Source organism: Sarcophilus harrisii, chromosome 5, assembly GCF_902635505.1.
Source record: "Sarcophilus harrisii chromosome 5, mSarHar1.11, whole genome shotgun sequence".
NCBI lineage: Eukaryota > Metazoa > Chordata > Mammalia > Dasyuromorphia > Dasyuridae > Sarcophilus > Sarcophilus harrisii.
In genome coordinates, this window is record NC_045430.1 from 250,783,226 (window position 1) to 250,797,547 (window position 14,322).

Consider the following 14,322-nt stretch of genomic DNA (forward strand, 5'->3'; position numbering starts at 1 on the left):
CTGGGAGGAGCAGATAAACTTTGAGAGATAAGAAACTCTGAGTGCAGAGTCCTGGAGGATACAGCCCTCATTAGGGGACCGGAAGAAGATGAACCAGTGGAGGAAAGTGAGGAGGAAATGATGAGACAAGTAGAAGGAGAACAAAAGTGAACAGGGTCATGGAAGCTTGGGGAGGGGCCTCAAGAGAGTGTGGTCAGCAGTGACCTGTACACAAGGGTCCAGGAGGAACAAGGCCGAGAAAAGTCCCTGGTATCTGGCCACTGAGAGGTCACTGGTTTCTAGAAGAAAAATGTTTCAGCCGAGCACTAAGGACAGCAGCCAGACTGCAGGGCAGCAGGGAGTGTAAACCGTGGTCTGCCCGTTAGCTGGCACAAAGTGGGCACCTAATTCATTTTTGAGGAACAAGTGGCCTAATTTTTATAACCTTCTCCTTTGACCAGACATTCCATGCTGACAGAATTGTGGGCATTTGCCGTTGGCCCCATGCTGCTGGATTGCATCCAAGACTTTGTTACTTACCTTCCTGTTCATGTAATGTTATAACTAATGAACTTACTCAGAAGGGAGGGACAACTAAACAAGACCTTGCCTTGTAGTATTCCAGAGTCTTGGACATTGCCATCTTACATAAACTTAGGACTTAGAATCAGGGATGTGCCAGAAGCGGCTCAAACTGGCTCTTGATAGCTGATTGTTAAATTTCAGAGTGAGCATTTATACCTTGGAAATTGGCAAATGTTACAAATCAAGGCTTGATATTGTTTGGTTGATTATCTAGGCTTAAGAAAGTGAGAAAAATATTAATATCACAGATTGAAATTAAAAGTACTTATTATAAGCACATACTTATTCCCCCTCTCCTCAGTTATTCAACCCTTAACCAGAATACCCCTGCTTAGAACTGTTTAAAAGTTTGATTTCCCCCAAAGACCATGTGTTGGTAGCTGAGTTATGACTAACTACCATTGCACGTAATGTGTACATTTGCACGTGATAGAATTTTGTGTGACTCAGGACTTGAGGGTTCTAGAACTTGAAAGATGACCCATAGCTTATGGAATGGGGTACCCATAGCCACCAAGTATCTCTAGCAAAACCTCCCTTTATCAACACAGCATAAAAACTCACCAGCATCACTTCCCAAGCCAAAGGCCTGCTTTAGGCATTAGATTAGGTCTTGCTTCTCATGAAATAAGTGTAAGGTGAATTATCCAGTGATTTTTTTGGAAGTAATTCAAGACTTTTTTCTGAAGCTTAGTCATTATTATGAAACTCACACTTATATTTTGGCACTTTTGGCAGAAAAGGTAAAATATAGTTGAAGGGATTCAAAGTTTAGGATTACTCAGGTACAATTGAGAATATTATAGTTACCAGATTTAAACTAATCTTGTGAAATCTTTCCCTTTTCTTGAATTTAAATAACAAAAATACTAAGTGAGTAATTCCAAATGACCTTCTTGTACTTTTTAAGAATTTAAGTATACTTTCTATTTTGTAGATAATTTCCATGGAGGACATTTTGAAATACATTTTGATAAAGTACGAGTACCTGTTTCCAACATGATACTAGGTAAGATATGTTCAGAAAATATTTCTTAGTAATAGTCAATATTTTATATCATAACTTCTCAGGAAGTGATTATTAAAAATCTGACTCAATGCTAGAGAAATTATCAATTCAGAGAAATCAGTAGGAAAATGGAACACCAAAATTTTAGATAAGTACTAGATATCTGTTTGTACCCTACTTTAATATTTAAATTTCAGGTAATGCATACCTGAAAACGAAACAAAATCAATAAGATACCTTATTTCTCCTAAAATAATGATCTCACCATAATTTAAACTATACTTATTCTTAAACAACTCCATTACATCCTTGATTCGATTCTTGCATGTAAGGTAGAAATTTAAGCACCCCTGAACTTTCTTTGCATTTGTGTCTTCACCTATGCAGCTAGTGGTATGATCAGTCAATAGACACTTTTTAAGTACCTACAGTGTGCCAGGTATGAGCTAAACCTTTTGGCTACAAATGCAAATAAAAACCAGAGACAATCCCTGTCCTCAAGGAACTTCCAATCTAATGGGGAAAACCACCCAGCAAAGGAAACCAAAAAGCTTGCGGGGAAGCAGAGAAAAGGTATCAGAAGCTAGAGTATATTAGAGGGTCCAGAGAAATACAGAAAAGGATAACTGGAGGGAGATGGGGAGGGATGATAGATAAAGGGCTGAGCCTGGACTTAGGACGTCCTAAATTCAAACCAGTCTCAGACTCTGGCTGGCTGTGTGAACCTGGGCAAGTTTCTTAATAATGCCCTTGTCTCCCAGGATCAAATGAGATGATGTTTGTAAAGCACTTTACAGACCTAAAGGCATTATAAAGGTTAACCATAGTTGTTATTAGTAATTTGTCTTGTGATTTTAAAATATAAAAATAAAAAACAATTCCTATAGAAACAGTAGGGCCCACAGATTTACTGCCTCCTGAGATAGACCTCCCACATTCTACTCACAACACTGAGAGCGTGCCAGACTCCTAGCATCCTCGGAGGCAGGAGCGGGTTGTGGTCATTGCTGATTGAGGGAGGGATACCTGCAAGGATTGTGGATTCATTGAGGTGTTTTATGAATCATGGTCTGGCCTTTTCTCTGCTTCTCCCTTTATTTTACGCAGGTGAAGGAAGGGGCTTTGAGATTGCCCAAGGCCGTCTTGGACCCGGCCGCATCCACCACTGTATGAGATCAATAGGTATGGCCGAAAAGGCTTTACAGATCATGTGTGAGCGAGCAGCCCAGAGAGTGACCTTTCAGAAGAAATTATATGCACACGTAAGCATGTTTTGAACATAAGCTCTTCCTTTGACTCTGTGCCCTCTGAGCATTCATGGCAATGATTCCTCCGAGAAACAGGATTTTTTTTTTACTAAAGTAAAATAAGTACGTGTGCACTTAGAGATGTCGGAACTGTGCTGAAGGTTAAGTGACTTAGGCTGTGCGATGCTCTTAATTCTCTGCAAACACAGAGGAATCGGGCCTTGCTGACTAGTAATTGCAGGAGTATGTCTGGATGTCAAATGAAATCTGAGGTGATCATGTCAAAGCATGGCTGAAGTGGGGAAGAAAATTCTTACCTCAGACTTTCTGTGGCTCTGATAATGAATAAATTAACTGATATTTAAAATAGTGCTTTTTAATATTTGTGGAGGGTTTTGCTCATATTATCTCATTTGAGCTTAATGAAAATTTGGGGCAGATCTTCTTAGCCCCACTTTACAGGTGAGAAATCAGGTTCAGAGAGTTAGGAAGCCTACAGAAGGATTGGGACTCAAGTGCACCAGGCTTCCAGCATGGCATCTTTGAGAGAATGCACTTGAAGTTCAAAGGATTTGGGATTCACTATTTTTTTAATCAGCTAGAAAACATTTATTAAGCACCAACTAGGTACCAGACACTGGGCTGAACACTGAATATACAAAGACAAAAATACCACAGTTTCTGTCCTCAAGGAGCTTGCATTCTTTTTTGTTTTAATCTTTTTTTTTTCTGGATTTAACAAAACCCCAAAGAACATTTTCATATACAAAGTAGAAAATATGCATCTCTATTGCTTATTTCTTTGCATTTCCTTCTAAAGGAAGATGTGAGTTCTAAAACTGTCACTCTCTGAACCCCAGTTGATATTTAAGTATATGTAAGCAAAAGTGTGTACACACGTGTACATCTGTCTACATCAGAACTTTACCCTTATGCTGATCTCAAGAGCCAGGAAGATTTGGGTTTAGTTCTGCCTCTGACACTTCCTGGTTGTGTACTCTGAGAACGTGACTTAATCTCCCCTTGCTGGAGACAGAGCCAATAGGATTCTAAAGTGCAGAGAAGGTCCAGCTTGTATTGGGAGAGGCCATGCTCCAGGTCACTGAAGTCACAGGGCTGGCTCCTATCCTTGACGTGGTCTTTGGGCCCTTGTTAACATTCTGATTTGTTTCCTTCACTCTGTACTTTGCTCCACCTGCCGTGGCAGTTTTGACAGGTGGAGGCTTTCCTGTTTCACTAGTTTCTACCCTGAAGTTTCTGGCCTACTGAGGTTCCCCCATCCCTGGGCAAATCCTGTGCCTGATTTCTTGCCTCTTTGCCAGAACTTCTCGGCCCCACTTAGAGAATGACAGAATTGCTCTGATTTTGCCCGCTACAAATCACAGTACGTGGGAAGGCCGGCAGTCCTGCTCTGTCCTTGTTAACTGCCCACCTTGTTCCCACAGAGCTCTCTTCTTCTCTTCTTCTTCTCTCACCCTTTCTACTTATAGCAGATGACCAGGACTTCTATTTCACTGAGTCCTGAGGCCATTCCTTCTCTTAAGACCTTCTTCAGCATCATCACCCTGTCAGGGGCCCTTCCATTCACAAAGGAGATCCTGCTACTCACCATAATCCCATTTCCTTCCTGCCTTCTCTCACCTTGTTCCAGGACCCATGCCATCCGTCAAATTCCTGTCTCTACTGGCTCCTTTCTTTCAGCTTACAAAAATGCTCATTTTCCCAAATCCCAAAAGATGGGCACTGTCCCTTCAGTTCCTTTCCCATCCATCTCTCTCCTAAATATCTTGAAAAAGTTTTCTGCCCCTGAAGCTCCTACTTCCCATGTCTTTAAAGTAGGACCCCTGTCCTCACTATACTAAAATTGCTCACTGAGGTCACCAGCAACCCCTTAGTCACCTGGTGCATGGGCCACTTCCAAGCCCTATGACCACACTGCTGGATCTTCCTCTTCCCCCTCCCAACACCCTAAAGTCCCCTGTCCCCGTCAGCTTCGGAGATTCCTCATCTTCCTCGTTTCCTGCTTCTCTGCCTGCTCTTGTCTCTCTGGCTGCATCTTCTTCATGACCCTGAACAAGGATTTGCCCAGAGGTCTAGAGGAGACCCTCCTTCTCTCTACACCTTTGACCTTGACAGTCTTCCTGCTTCCACATTTTCGCTTTTGGTCCCTGTGGAGATGATTCCTTGCCCCTCTCTCATCCCTGTTGAGGGCACCACCTTCTTCCCAGTCTCCCAGGCTTCCAGTCTAGGCGCCATCTTCAAGTTTTCATTCCCTCACCTGTATCTTGGTTTCTTGGCCTGTCGATTTTTCCTTCATAACAGCTCTCAGATTTGCCCTCTTTTCTCCTCTAACTGTCATCCTCCTGGTGCAGACCCATTCCTTCAGCTCGTTCTTCCTTTGCCATTCATTACTCTTCCATGTTCACAATCTCAGAATCATTTCAGACAGAGATGCCTGAGGAGCATTGCCATAGCTCTTGGGGGAGGGCTCCTGCCTACCTCTAGTCTCCTCCCCTATAATCCACTCCCCACTCAGTCACCAAAGAGATCTTACTAAAGCACCAGTTTAACCATGTCACCCCCAGTAGCTCCACAAACTCCAGTAGCTTCCTTTCACCTCCAGGATCAAATATGAGACCCTCTGTTAGCATATACAGCTTTTCATCACCTTCCTAGATTTTTTTACACTCTTCTCCCAACAATCTTTTTTTGGAGGAGATAAAGTGAGCCTTACTTCTCTTTTTTTTTTTACATTAGTATTTTATTTTCCTAATAAATGTAAAGATGTTTTTCAATATTCATTTTTATAAAGCTTTGCATTCCAAATTTTTCTCTCCCTTTCCCCAAGACAGCAAGCAATTTTTAAAACATATTTCATATCTGTCATATTGTGCAAGAAAAATCAGATCAAAAGGGAAAAAACCATGAGAAAGAAAAAAGCAAGCGAACAACCAACAACCAAAAAAAGGTGGCAATGCTATGCTTTTATCCACTCCCAGTCTCCATAGTTCTCTCTCTGGATGTGGATGGCTCTTTCCATCACAACTTTATTGGAACTTCCTTGAATCTCCGCATTTCACCTTCTCCTTAATCCAGTGATGGTATCTTCCTTGCTTTTCCTTGAACAAGATTCTCCATTTTCCAAATCTGTGCATTTTCACTGCCTGGACTCCTTGTCTGGAATGCTCTCTGCTTCCTCGCTTCCTTCAAGTTCCATTCAGATTCTGGGGCCCTCCTTCTGCTGACAATTTCCAGATTATCTTGACTTTATATAGTCATTCACATGTCGAGATCAAGAACTCTCTTTTACCCTTTTGTATCCCCTAAATTTAGCACAATGCCTGGCACATGGTAGGCACTTAATAAATGTTTATTGCCTGCCTGACTCCACGCCCTTCCTTACTTGGAAGTGTAAGTGTCCAGGAAGGTCCAGGGTGGCAGAAGGGCACATCTTGACTGCATCAGCATAGCCTTTTGGTAAGAGGGTCCTTCAGGTCTACGCTGACAGTTTTTCAGACAACATTCCCACTTTTTTAATAAGTCAATAACTTTCCATAAATATGCCTCTCCTCATTGGAAATTCCACCTGGCACCAACCAAATAATCTTCCAGAACGCGAGCAAAGACATGTGAGTATGTTGAAAATAATAACATTCCTTTCTCCTCTACTCTACCAAGTGCCGGGAGCCTCCTTCCTGATGGCTAGTTATGGTTATGGTCTCAGCTTCCAACCAAGAGGGGAATTAAAAATTTACTTTAAATCCATAGTAATCCCCAGAGAAGTTATCTAGAATATTTGATTCTTTTTTCCAAAGCTAATGTACATTTTAGTGGGAAGAAAGAGCACAAGTACTGGTTCCTGTATGCATTTTTTTTCCTCCACAGAAACAACTTTCCTTATTAGGAATTTGATTCCTCTTTCTAGGCATTAAATTCCTTCTGACTCTGGGGATGAAATGGTTATCATCCAGTTTCACAACAGAAAGACATGACTGCAGGTTTCCTTGGGATTGTTCATTTCTCTGTCAAAGTTGAGCCTCAGGGAACATAGAGGGCAAATATTCAGCAGTAGGATATTAAGAATAAGAAATACTTAAGAATATTAATATAATAAGAAATATTAAGAATAAGAAATACTTAACAATAGAATACTAAGAATAAGAGCCAACATTGATTTTGTTCCTGATGAATAAAATCAAGGCCATTTGATTATGAGCTTATCATCTTGTTAAAAATAGTATTCTTTTAATCACAATTGATCACTGAGAGTGACACAGGAAACTCCATCAATTCTATAAGAAATAAGAATGAAATCAAACTTCTGATTCTTGCTGAAAATGGAACATTTGCTGATGGATATTCCAAGAAAAATTAAGGCCCATTTTATTGGCCGTCAGATTGCTTAATGAGTCCAAGATAAACTATTATTGACACATTGGAATGTTTTCTACTTTGAAAAAAATAGACGTCAGTTGTAAACTATGTGAAAGAATGCACAATTGGCTCACCCTGAAATTCCGTCTTAACTCTCAGTGCTTTAGAACACAGAATTAACATGCCTAGGACCAGATATTAAATTTTTAAAAATCTGAATCTTTTTTTCAGATTAAAAAATCTGGAGTTTGAGTCACTTTATCCATACAGTGTTATAGTAAAGTTAATTAGCATCCACCAGGATGCTGTTGCCGGGGATGTTGCCTCCCTAGATTCCAGAGTAGGGTAGAGATGGACTTTAAAAGGGAAGCCCAAGATTTGGACAGGGAGGCCAGGGACTTGTAGCCAATCACAATCTTTCTGAATGAGATGTCTTCCCAAGGCCCTACCCTTCAACATGAAATCTACAATCATAGGACATTTTGAGCAAGTTAACTTAAATTCAAATTGAAAATGCAGCATCCGGCATCATGCCGTATCCACGAGGCTCAGAGTCGTGGCATGGTGTCTGCTGCTTGGTGAAAGATTTTGAACTTGTTAATAGCGATTTTCGGATTTAAAGCTTTTCATGTCTTGTTGGCTTATTTTGAGGCAGGCTGCAAGGCCGCAAGCATTCGATTCATGTATTAGAGACAAACTCAGCTTCCACTCTGTTTCCTTGTGCTGTAGGAGGTGGTGGCCCACTGGATCGCTGAAAGCCGCATCGCCATCGAGGAGGCGCGCCTGCTGACCTTGAAGGCAGCCCACAGCATTGACACGCTGGGCAGTGCCCAGGCAAGGAAGGAGGTAAAGCCGGTGCCCCCAGCTCGGGGACCCTGTGCTCCCAGACCAAGGAGAGCACCCAGGCTGGCCCCTGGAAGACCTGCGGTCAGGAGCGGCTTCAGACACTCATGAGCTGTGTGACTCTGGGCAAAGCACTGAGCCGTCCTCAGCTTCCTCATCTGTCAAACGGGGCTGCTGAGAGCCCCTGCCTCTCAGACTGTGGTGAGGATCAGATGAGGCCCTAATGGTAAAGCACTTGGTGCAGGGCATCTGCCCAGTGCCAGCCCCACATCAACGTGGGCCCTTAGTGGTCTCAGAATTCCAGCTTGCTGAGGATGGAATCAGGACATCGGACACACGCTCGGGGGCTGGGTTTCAAAACTTGAAATGTCTTTCATTTTCAGATTTCCATCTAACAAAGTGATTGGGGGGAATTGCTTGCACAATCCCTATTTCTGGGAGTCAGTCTCAGCAGCCAGCTCGTGTTTGTCAGTGATGTGACTCCATTCCCTGATGGATGATGAGCAAACTCTTTCTTCTGCAGCCAGACAACATTTCAGAAACATGAGCATTGGTGGAGAGGTGGCTCAGGTCCACGTTCTGCCTCTGATACATATTAGTTGTGTGACCTTGTACAAGTCACATACTTCTTGGGGCAACTCTCCTGAGAGCATCAGGGACTGACCGGCTGCCATGTTGGTCAGAGAGGGCCTGTCTGTACCAGGCTCCCCACAGCAAGGAAATAACAAGGGGGGGGGATCTTCTTGGGTCACAGGAGCATTGTTGTAGCCATCTGAACAAAACCTGTTTGCAGGGAGAATTGTATCGGATAAGCCTCCAGTTACCTTTCACTTGTCTGTAAAGACAGGCAGATCGTCTCGGATTCTCCCTAGTGCTTTAATCTTCCTGTTTTCACTCCATATATTTACAGATTGCCATGATCAAGGTGGCCGCCCCACGGGCAGTCTGCAAAATTGTTGACCGGGCAATCCAAGTCTGTGGAGGAGCTGGAGTTTCTCAGGATTTTCCTTTAGCCAAAATGTGAGTAGCCATCATTTAAATACTATTTCTTAAAATGCTTGGGGGGCAGAGAGACAAGAAACCCCTTGTCAAATTATGACCCTCCATCTCCATCATTGTGCTTTGGCCTTGAAGAGGAACAGGCTCTTAAGGAGCTCTAAGGAGGATGTGGGAAGAGGTAGAGAGAGGAGGGTTGGGGAGCAGCAACAGCCTTGGAGAGCCCCCCAGTGGCTCCGCACCAAAAGTGTTGGGGTCAGTCTCATTCTGTTACCACCTAAGGGGTCAGCACAGCCTGCAGCAACATGAGCCAAGGAAATCTGCTTGGGAATGTGACTTCCTGGCAGTCAGAAGGGGCCTCCCAGCCCCTTCCCGCCCTCTGGAGCATCCCCTCCTCTCCTTCTCTGGCCTTAGGTAGAGGCAGGGAGTGGGCGCCGGGCCCAGTTGCAGCACTTCTCCGAGTTACACACTCCTGTGACTGCCCCCCCTAGCATTAAGGTGAGGGGTCTCTGAAAGTCCTCCTCCCGAGCTGGAATAAACACAAACCCCCTCAGCAAGTCTGTGGGTCATCCCTGTCCCATTTCCCAGCCCCCACTGTACCTGTTTCCCTTTCTTTTTAACTGGCAGCCCTGCTGAGCTCCTCCTGGCAGTGTTTCCCATCTCAGCACCCTTACTGCTCCTCCCTTTGGCTAAGGCTAAAGTTGGTTTGCCTTCGAGTAAACCTCCCCCACTTCTCTTCCCTAGGTATGCCATGATTCGAACCTTACGAATAGCAGACGGGCCCGATGAAGTTCATCTCTCAGCAATTGCAAAAATGGAGTTGCGGGACCAGGCCCGCAAGCTGACTGCCAGGATGTAGGGCTGGGTGGTTCTGGCACCACCAGATATTCTAGATGTCGGGCACAGCTGCACCTGCTTAAGTAGCATATGAATCATGATGGATAATTGGCCCTTCATTTTTAATCTTGTGTTTTTGTAGGAATCAAAGCATAGGAAATATTAGATCAAATGTTCATTTTTTACAAATTATTAGCCATTTTGCATATAATTAATTTACTTTAATTTTAGTATCTCTTTTATTAGGCAAATTTTCCAGTGGAAGATATATTCCAAACAGCTAATTCTTTAGCTCTCAGTCTCCCAGGCTGACGTAGAATTTTTGATTGGACTTTTGACTTTTTAAACTTCTGATTTGAGTAAAGTGATGGCAAAGAAACAAAATCATAATAAAAGTGGCTTTTTAAAAAGAGCCAGCATATTAGTTTTGAGGCCCTGAGTTCTGTTTGTCCATTTGGATATTTTTTTTTAGGGAAACATTTAAAGCATAGATTTTCAACCTGATCTTCATGAACTTATTTGTTGTTGTTGTTTACTATTTTGATCATTATATTTCACTGTGATTGATTATTTTTGTAATCCCCTGTTGTAGTTTATGCGTTTAAAAGCAAGATTCTGAGGAGGAGTATAGACATTTCCCTAACTGCCCAATGGGCCCATGACACCCAGAAAAGGTCAGGACTTCTTATTAAAGGAGGATTCGAGTGCGGCTTGGTAGTAATATAAAGGAAAGCCTTTGCAACATCATTGTGAAGAAATTAGTGTGCTCCCTGCCTTTAAATTCAAGGTCACTAAGTCATCAAATCTGACCCATACAGAACATTATGTCCAATGCTGAGGATTCAGGGACCAGAACAAAACTGCTCTTGTCCTTAAGGAATTTTCATTCTAGCTTTATACATGAACAGGTTGTGTTGTTCAATGGGCAGGATTTGCCACAAACTGGCTTAAATTAATTATGGTTATAAATTGTAATGCACTTCTAGCGCCTCTAAATTCTAAATAGTATTTCAGATCTCCTGTGAATTAAACACCTGATGTGGCAGGAAAGCGATCAGGGAACAACTTTTCTCATACTGGCGGACAGACTAGCAGGCCATTGTCTTGTCTTCAGGATGGCACATCATTTTGCTGAACCTGCAGATCAGACCTAACTTACTCGCTTCCTGCCAAAGTGAAAAGTTTTGTTAGATGTAAACCTTTCAGAAATGCTTTGAGATCTTTAGAGTTTTCTTAAGATTGTTCAAATGGAGAGCCCTCACTTATTCTATGTGCCAACATTGTTACTGGGAAATCAAGTATATTGCAAAATACAACGTACTGTGCGTAAAGTAACACAAATATTGTAAGATGATTTGTTCTTCTCAGCAATACAATGATCCAAGACATCTCTGAAGGACTTGGGATGAAAATTACTATTCATGCCCAGAGAAAAAACTAATGGTGTCTGAATGCAGATTGAAACATACTTTTTTACTTTGTTTTTCTTAAGGATTTTTTTTTGTCTGTTTTCTTGCACATCATGACTACTATGGAAATTTTTGCATGGCTACAAATTTATAACCTATGTTGAATTGCTTGTCTTCTCAATGTGGGGAGTAAGGAATAGTGAACATGGAAGGGAGAGACTTTGGAACTCAAAAGTTTTAAAAACAAGTGTTAAAAATTAATTTTACATGTGACAGAGATGAAATAAAATACTAAATAAATTTAATTTCAAAAGAAAAACAAATTAGAAATCAAGTCTTTAAGGCACTGTTAAAAATCTTTGTATGTTGCTGGAATAAACTACTATAAATTATACTAAAATCCCAAATAAAAGAAAGATTCTTAAATCAGTTTGTTTGAAGCACATTCAAAAGATTTTGGTTTCTAGAGATCATTTCAACTTGCATTTTAATTTCTTTACAAGGCAAGTGAAGGTAGTGAGATGATTCTTGGGATACTTACAATGGACCCAAAGCCGTAACTCAAACTCTTCAGCATAGTTGTGTTCTGGAGGAGTGAGGGAAGCCAGTTTGCTTGTGAAGAATTGCACCCAGAACTTATATCTATCTAGCCAAAAAGCTTCACCCTTTTTTTGCCTTTTCCTTTTTGCCACAGGAAAATACCAGTAGGATCCAGAATTCCCCTCCTCCCCAACCAAGGGACAAGCTATTTGTATCAAAAAAAGGCAGAGAGAGTCACTGTAATTATGTGAGGAGTTTAATAGCCATAATGGGTTATTTACATATTTGCTATCTGGCTTCCAGACAGTTCATTGGATCTCAGATCTCTGCCATGAAGTCTGGGACAGCAGCCAGACTATTCAGTGGATTTCCATAAAGACACCCCCTCCCCAAAAGTCCCTTAATTATAGAAATCAAACAAAGGGAGAAGGAGTAGCAAAGCATCATTACATATGTCATTAGGAATTTGCATGATGCTTAGCCAGCAGTTCTGATTTTTGGCCTGAGTCCCAGGGCTCGGGGTTGGGCCAGAACCCCTGGGTAAGTGCCAGGTTTATGTGGTAGACGCAGTGAAGTACGTTCTGGTCACTGTCCTTCTCATATGTTGTTATAGCTTGAATCTGGGTAGTCTATCCTCATAATAGCTTTCAACCCAAGAGGGACCCCACAGGCCGGGTGCTGGTCAGTTTGAGTTAGGTCCCAGATGCACACGAGGCTTTTGCTAATCACAGTGTCCTTGTAATAGCCTTCTCCCTCCCCACTTTGAAGCTGCTTTCCCCAAATAGTATGGCTTTCACCAGTCAGGACCCTCCAGTACTGAATAAGGAAAAAGGGGAGGGGGAAATCATACAATGTAGTCTCTTCCCTCCCTTCAACGTCTTTATCCCAGTGAAATCAGACTCAAGTGAACATGGAAGGTGGGCTTACATGTTGAGAGAAAGGATAGACAACAGGTCAGTGAGCGGGCAGAGTGGGATGGGAGGGGAAAGGGCACTGGCACTGGGGGAAGAATCGCTGGGCCACCATCTCTTTGCCAGGCGCCACAGAGCCATAACCCAACCCAGTGGCAGCAGCCTCCTGAGCATCTCATACAGGGAACCAGAGTGACAGAGGAGCGGCACTGCTGGGGTCCTCAAACCCTTCAGGTATCCTAAAAGGGGCCTTCAAAAGAGCTCACTGGGCAGCATCTCTGAGGGGTTTTAGGCAGAAAATACAAGTATGTTTTGCCATGTCTTCTAAATAGTATTTCAGTAATAAACATTATAAATAAAGGAATATTGGAAATAAATTAATAAAATTTCTATCCACATTCAAATTAAATTAAAAAATTAAATCTGTTAGGCAAGGGACAGCTTATCCAGTCACTTTGCACATAACAACTTGTATGTCGTTTCCATTTATTCTCATTTTATTAGCCTGCTTATGTAAGGCAGAATAAGAATATTCAAGGTAGAGTTGTTCCTCATTAAAGTTTAAAGGCTGCCTATTTCATCTATTAATCTATCTATACAGATAATTGAGGAGGGCTAGTGTTTAAACAGGGAGAGGGATCTCTTCAAATAGAATAAGGAGTAATTAATTCTAGGTTGTAAGTAAGCAGAATGAGAATCATCCATCACTGTTTCCAAACAAGTTAGTTTGGAGATAAGATATTGATGACTGAGACATGAACCAATCTTCCCTCAAAAATACTCTCTCTGACAAAATGTTTTGTTCCAGGTAGAGATAACATCCTCAACTTGCTTTAATTTGACAAGAATTAAAGTATTTTATAATTCCATCAAACAGTATTTTTCTTACTTTACATGTGGCAAACAGAGAGACTGGAAGACTGTCACTAATTGAGCTAAGATTAGTTTTACATGGGGAGCCAAAATGGTGGAGAGAAGCCAGGAAGTCGCCTGAGCTCTCCTCACTTTACCTGAGAAACAACATTAAATCAAGCTTCTAAAATAATTCTGGAGTGACAGAATCCACAAAAAGATGGAGTGAAACCGTTTTCCAGCCCATAGTTTAGAAAGACTTCAGGAAAGATCTGTCTCATTTGGCTAAAAGGGAAGCACAGCACAGGTGATGTCTGGGGAGCCAGCAGGAAGCCCTTGGGGACAGACAGTATCTGAGGCCCTGCAGTTCTGGCTCAGAAGACCAGGGGTCCAGCAGGCCAGCTCTGAGGCCTCCACCCATAGCCCCAACCCTGGAACCCAGGGCACAGCAGGCACAACTAGGCTGGGCCATCCTAACAGTGGGCAAGCTGCCAGCCTCTGAGACTGTACAGAGCACTAGCGATCCATCCCCTTGTCTCCTGTGCCAGAAGCTTGGGACAGGGCTCTCTGCATCCCAGGAGTAAAGCTCAACTTCAAAAAATGAGCAAAAAACTAAAAAGAACCTTGATCATAGAAAACTACCATGATGACAGGGAAGATCAAAATGCAGACTCAGAAGAAGACAATGTCAAAATGTCCACATGTGAAATCTCAAAGGGGAAGAGGGTTTGTTTTCAAAC

The 14,322-nt window shown here is 42.3% G+C and overlaps 1 protein-coding gene across 1 annotated transcript in view; it reads left to right on the plus strand.

The window, feature by feature from the left end:
• ACAD11 (acyl-CoA dehydrogenase family member 11) overlaps positions 1-11,292 on the plus strand; it is an 87,428-nt gene extending 76,136 nt beyond the window's left edge. The window contains exons 16-20 of the mRNA XM_031940121.1: positions 1,502-1,573; positions 2,681-2,835; positions 7,924-8,040; positions 8,948-9,057; positions 9,778-11,292. Coding sequence (XP_031795981.1) covers positions 1,502-1,573; positions 2,681-2,835; positions 7,924-8,040; positions 8,948-9,057; positions 9,778-9,892 — 569 coding nt within the window. The 3' untranslated portion in view covers positions 9,893-11,292. The remainder of the gene's footprint in view (positions 1-1,501; positions 1,574-2,680; positions 2,836-7,923; positions 8,041-8,947; positions 9,058-9,777) is intronic.
• The last annotated feature ends 3,030 nt before the right edge of the window (positions 11,293-14,322 follow it).